General features: G+C 34.0%; 1 protein-coding gene across 1 annotated transcript; it reads left to right on the top strand.

The window, feature by feature from the left end:
- The first annotated feature begins 5,900 nt into the window (after positions 1-5,900).
- LOC129877709 (uncharacterized) lies at positions 5,901-6,842 on the top strand. The gene is made up of 2 exons (XM_055953238.1): positions 5,901-6,176; positions 6,552-6,842. Exons 1-2 carry the CDS (start codon positions 6,128-6,130, stop codon positions 6,815-6,817), a joined length of 315 nt encoding a protein of 104 aa, XP_055809213.1. The 5' UTR covers positions 5,901-6,127; the 3' UTR covers positions 6,818-6,842.
- Positions 6,843-7,053: the final 211 nt, after the last annotated feature.

The raw sequence follows: 7,053 nt of genomic DNA, 5'->3' as shown, positions 1-7,053 counted from the left end.
AAGCTGGCGAATCCCCAAAACGTGTGTTGGTACCTGCGGGCATAAAATGCAGCCCCCTGAAGAAAGGGGGTCAGTACGACATATGTACTGAGTATGTAAAGTATAAAACATCATACAAAGGGCACAACTAACATAGGGATGCAGGGGACAAGCATAACATTCACAAAACTATAGTACCTGTATCTTATAAATTGAAGTCATGTATACCCTCATCAACCTTGTACCCGGCCCGCTAGGGGACTCGATGTTACAAATACATCATCTATCATAATAGGCATATACATGCCATTAGCGCTGTGGAACGTACAATCCGATCCATGTATATAGAAAGTACATGTCGAGGAACGACGACTCGATCCACATATCGTGTAATAATGCCGAGGAACGACGGCCCGATCCATATATCGTATAGTGATGCCGAGGAACGTACGGCCCGATCCATATATAATGTAATACACCGAGGAACGTATGGCCCGATCCCTACATAGCAAAATATGCATATACGTTTATGTATATCAAAGAGCCTCTAAGTATAGGAGCCTACACATCCAATCACTATTCAGCATATAGAAGGCTTGAGGGTCGTAGTTCAACTACTTCAAGGACCTTATCATTCAAAAGTGAGTACAAATCATGAGTTATATCCGGAATCTATAAATGGAACTATCTCTAACTCATATCACATATCATTTCACTTACATTAAGACATTTCAAGAGAAGGGAGGGATAGACTTCACGTGTAATACTTTTCATCACGTAAAAGGCTTACAAGACAATAACTCAACTATCACAGGAGTTCTAATATCAAGAAGTGAATAATATTTATGAACCATACTCGGGGTTCTATGAATTGAATTGTACCCACATTACATATACCATCCACTTATGGCTAAGACATGCCAAGAGAAAAGAAGAGTTAAGCCTTACATACCTTCTGCTTTTCATCATCTAGGAGACAGTGAGAGACACTAACTCAATTAGCATAGGAGCTCTCACTTCAAGAAGTAGGTAGGAGTCGTGAATCATATTCAGAGCTTCATGAGTAGATTTGTCCCCACATTTCATATGCACATCATACTTAAGACTAAGACACGCCAAGAGAAAGGAAGGATAGCTTTACATACTCATCACTTTCTAACGTATGGAAGGCTTGAGAAACCCTAGTTCAATTACTGTAAGAGTGCTTTCATCAAGGAGTAAATAAGGAATGTGATTTACGCTTGGCATTTATAAGTAGATTTACCCTCAAGCTTATATCATTCATTACTTAACTTGAAGACATGCCAAAAGAAAGGAAGAGATAAGCTTTACATACCTTTTATCGAGTAATCGTAACCACTCTTGTTTCATCGCCTTCTGAACTATTTAACACAAAGGTAATACTAATATTAATAACCTTCAACTTTCCAGCTTCTCAAACCATCACTAAGCATCCATACGCATCATTTCCCTAGGTGCCTTTCTCAAGTAGTTTATTAATCGGCTAAGAAGTTAACGGAAATCGGGCAGCACTTCCCCTATAACTTGCCCTATCCGAATTTCCAAATACCTTCTCAACCACTAAAGCCAAAAAAAAACAACACTCAGCAGCTCGTATACAAGTAAACCACTTCAATATCACGCAATACAAACTCCAAGCGATTCGCTTAAAACTATGATACCAAAATAAGGTTTTCAATCGTTAATTCGTAAAATCTTTAACCACGCGGAACGAAGGGTTAGGTGGATGAAACCATAACCACCCGCACCTCTTTTGACCCACGTTCCAGCCCTGCAACACTCCATTAAACCATCTTCAAAGACAACGCCACAATCGTAACAACACTATACAACCTTAACAATTTTAACTCGGCTAAAACGACTTCAATTTCGTTCGCTTACAACGTCCAGCATACTTATACATTTTTCCTACTTCCAACTTCATTTAACACATATAATACACTCCATAACAACATTATTAATTCCACTTTGAAAGGGAAGACCTTACCTTATTTGAAACTTGCCGAAATTCGCTCGGAAGTCCTCTTAACGTGCTGAAACTCAGTGGACTGTTTGTGTCACATTTTTGCTGCCCCAAATAGAAATTCTTCATTATTAAACACCATCATATCACCGTAGGATACCTTAATAATTAATTCATGGAACGAAATCGGGCCTTACCTTGGTAGCCCCTCAAACCCGTAGCTCTCTCCTTCTTCTTTCCCTTAAGTTTCTCTCAACTCTCTCTTATTTTTCTAAGTTAAAAGAAACCAAAGTGATGACTTAGTCATCTTATGTACATATATATCCTCCCTTAGAAGTGACACGTGTCAGCCCCTAAGGGTGACATGTGTCAAACTCTCATTGGGCCACCGTATTTATGCACCCCTTCCTAGGCTGCCACGTGGCCATGTGGGACCCACCCCAAGTAGGTGCATCACCTACTTAGTCCAAGTAGGTGCATCACCTACTTGCTTCCGAGTAGGTGCTACGCTTCCTTCCGCCTCTTCCGTGGGTTCTTACTCTCGTCTCACTTTAAGAACTTATGCAATCCTTGCTACGCAAGCTCAACATGTACACCAGTAGCTTAAGTATGTAAGACGTCCAAGTTGGTAGCTTACACAAGTAAGTCGAGTCCCACGACTTGTTATTTTAGCCCTCAACTCATTTTAAATCCTTATAGCCCTATTTCCAACCTCCACTCTTATGGGGCATCACGTCCTCCCTTCCTTAGAGTTATTTGATAATGTTATAGATAATCTGGGTCACAGGGCAACCCTTAAGAAGCTTAAAAAGACGTTCCGAAGTACAAAGGTACGGGGTATAACACTTACTCTCCAAATATAGAGAGTGAATAGTGAAATAGAGAGGAGTTGGAGATGATCTAAGCAATAGATGTTTAGTATATGTATAATACATATATAATATGTGCATCAATATGTATAGTCAGTATATATTTATATTTTATTAAAAGTAAACTGTGAATTATCCGACCAGCTATTTATATAACGATTCGATTTTTGTTCAAGTATGTAGAACCTTGTCCTTTTATTTAGTGGAATTATTAAAATAACTAATTTACTGGTCTTAAATTAGAGACCAAAGCCAACTTGCAAATCTTCAATATATATGTGTGTTTATATTCTAAAAACAGTAACACTAGTGTTTGGCACGAAGAAATTTTTTATTTTTGGAAAATGTTTTCCCAAAAAATATTTTGTTAAAAAATAAATGGTTTCTTACTTATATTATAGTGTTTAGTAAATACGTAAGAAAATATTATCCTTGCAGCCAAAAAAAAAATTATTATTTCAAAATTATTTATATTCAATCTAGCAAAATACTATGTGGGTGGAATGGGGTAGGGAGTGGGGTTCGGGTGGTGGGGGTGGGGATTGGGTATGTTGAGTGGGTGGAAAGGACACAATAAATTGGCCTAACCCATCGGTGGTCCCTCAAAGTTGGCATCAACTTTCACTTAGATACCTCAACTAAGCTTTGTTCATTTTAGACACCTCAAGTAAGGTTCTGATGTGTCATTTTGACACTTTTTTTTACAATCACCCAAATATCTAAAGTGTGTGTAATACACTTGACGCTGATGTGTCAAAGTGACCACTTAAATGAAGAAACGTGACAGATATATCAAAACTAATTTTAAAATAATGACTTTTGATTAGAAAAAAAGTGGTCATTAACTTCATTTAATTGATCACTTTGACACATCAGCGGCAAGTGTATTACACACACTTTAGATATTTGGGTGATTGTAAAAAAAAGTGTCAAAATGACACATCGAAATCTTACTTGAGGTGTCTAAAATGAACAAATCTTAGTTGAAGTGTCTAACTGAAAGTTGGTGCCAACTTTGAGGGGCCACCAATGGGTTCCGCCCAATAAATTTGGAATGTTACTTGTTGACTTGTTTTCACTACTTTCATCAAATACTTTATTTTCCTCATTTTTAAGAAACTCGCTTTTCTAGAGAATATTTTTCAATATATTTTGACCAGCCAAACATGAGAAAATTGAAAAACATTTTTCAAAAAATGCTTTCCTCCATACTAAAGACAAACGTAAAGATAGGTCTCTCAACGAACCATAAACAATAAAGTTAGGTCTCTCTCAAAGAACCATAAACAATAAAACAGATGTAATAACCAAAATTGATTTTTTTTTATAAAAAAGGATTAACCCTTTGTCTATGCAAAAGTCTTCTCAACGGTGGTTAAGTTTTTTGACGAAAACTTAGTTCCACTTGATGCTTATACCAAATTACATTATTAATTTATACTTAGGCGATAAATTAAGATGAGAGTGTATATAGTTAGTTATATTTTAATAGTTTAAATTTTGTGCACCATCATTGTATAGCTTTTTTACACCATTAGGTAACACACCTGCTACAACAGGTAACCAACTTTTTTTCTAATTATTTTCTTTTTCCAAAATTCAAACACTCATTTTTTTTTCATTAATCTTTCTCACTTGAAAACCTCTGTATTCAAGCTCCTCAAATTTGTTTTTTTTTACTTTTCCAAACCCATATGTCCCCGATTCCTTCTCTATGTATAGATGGTTCATTGAGTTGTATTTATCAGGAACTTCTTCTCAAAGAATGATTTGTATTTTTTATTTTTCGATTATTGAAACTAATGTTTATTTACACAAGAATCTTCTCATAACAATTTTCATTCTCCATTACAATTCCAACTTAATAAAGTGGAAATTGTGAGAACTAAATAAGAAAACGAAATTAACCCACCAGGAAGATAGAACAAAATGAAGTCTTTTAAAAAAAAAATTAATCTTGTAATCAAAATTAGATTAATCAGATATTATATTGCAATAACCGATAATGATGACGGCATCACAAGAATTTATCTCACACTTTTAAGGATACACACCAAAAAAGAAGTGTGTTAATTGAGAATATTTGTTAATTGTAATCAAAATTAGATTAATCAGGTATTATATTGCAATAACCGATAATGATGATAGCATCACAAGAATTTATCTCACACTTTTAAGGATACACACCAAAAAAAAGTGTGTTAATTGAGAATATTTGTTAATTGAGAATATTATGGCCACTAACTGTTCAATTCATATAGAATTATAACAATTCATAATGAACATCAAAAAAGAAATCCAAAAATTAGATATTTGAGATAATAAAAAAATATTCTTTTTAATATTCATAATATTTGAGGGTTGAAGAATTAATTTAGTGGTTGATTTATGAAAATCATGAAAAACATAAGATTTAGTAAACTGTAAACAATGTTGAAATGGAAAGAATTTTTGTTTTATAATTAGGATTCAATTTTCCTTTAATATGTTTTGGTCATAAATTATAATTATATGAAAAGTTAAATATAGAACCTTTAAAATTACCTGATAGTGTAAGAAGTCCAGTACACTGATAGTGCACAAAAGTTAAACTCATATTTTAATCAGTATTAATGTTATGAAAATACATGTTCTGTAATCTGTACTTATAGAATTGGTATTAGTAGGAGTCTATATAAGTTTATCCGTTGTTAGTCCATCCAGCCAAAAACATGTTGGCTCACAATTATTTCCAGTTTTGAAGCTTGAAAACTTAGCCATGGTTAATTTAATTAGGCAAGTAAACATATTGAAATTGTAAAATATTACTAAACGAAAAATGCAGAATATGTGGAAGAGTATTTGCCTTTTAATTACTCATTTAAAAAAAAATTAAAGAAACATTGGGAAAAAACCAAAGAGCACTCACTAACTTTCCTGTCTCACCAACCAACTTTAATTTCAGGAAAATGACCAACCAATTTGGTCCTAATTAGTCTTCATTTTGACCATACTATTTCTATAAATAGTCCATATTATTCACTTATCATTCCCAACAATTCAACTTCTTTTCTTCATTAGCAAATTGAACTTGAGAGTTTTAGTAGTGAAGTGATCATTCTTGTAAAAAATGGCTTTCGCTAATGCACATGCATTTCTCTTACTTGCAGTATTGTTCTCATCCATGTTTGCCACTGGACTAGCCAATTATGACTTCAATTAGGGTCCTAAATATACTAATCCACCAAATGCTACTCAGACCTCCAATAAATTCGTCGTTGGAGGTTCGGAAAAATGGCATTATGGCTTCAATTACATGGATTGGGCTCGAAACAGTGCTCCTTTCTTTGTTTATGACACCTTAGGTATAGCTCTCTCTTTTTAAGTTTATAATTTTAATGCATATGTGCTTTATCGTTTCATTTACATATATTCAAGGGTGGTACTGATTGAAGTGCTTCAATTGAATCTCTTACGTTAAATTAAATAATATATATATAGTATTGCATCTATAGGTCATTTTTTGAACTTAAGTTTATGCATTAATCGTTATATTTCAATTTTTTCGCGAGGAAAACTTCTAGTGTTGTGTCAAAATATTCGTCTCACTAGATATTTATTTGTCTTATTTTTTTTTGTGTATATCTATTTATACTAAGTTCTACTCCTTGAAACAAAACAAATAGTGAATGCAATATACTGAATTAAGTTCTGAATTCGTTTTTATTTATCGCATGCAGTGTTCAAGTATGATCCACCAAATGTAAATGGTACCGGAATTGCACACAGTGTTTACTCATTCCCAAACTATTGGAGCTTCAGTAAGTGCGACTTCAGAAGAGCTAAAAGGATAGCAGATTCAAGTCAGGGTGCAGGGGAAGGATTTGAGTTTGTGTTGAAGAAAATGCAGACTTACTATTTTGCTTGTGGAGAGCATCAAGGCATCCATTGCAAGACTGGGAACATGAAGTTTTCTGTGATGCCTCTCAAACATTGGCGTTTCTAAATTAAATGAGAGCAACATGTTGTGTTGTGCCTTGGAATTTCAAAGATACATACTGATTGATTACACTTTTCTTTTTATGATTTTATGTTTTGCTTGAATAAATTTAAGTTGACTTTAATTAAGTATTTTATTTGTCATTCAATTAAAATGTTGTACTCATGAGTTTTTAATTTAATGCTTGAACTCCTTTGTCTCGGTGAAAGGTCTACCTCTAAACGTTGACATCGTATTTATGA

Source organism: Solanum dulcamara, chromosome 12, assembly GCF_947179165.1.
Source record: "Solanum dulcamara chromosome 12, daSolDulc1.2, whole genome shotgun sequence".
Lineage (NCBI taxonomy): Eukaryota > Viridiplantae > Streptophyta > Magnoliopsida > Solanales > Solanaceae > Solanum > Solanum dulcamara.
This window is presented reverse-complemented; position numbering and strand designations above follow the sequence as displayed.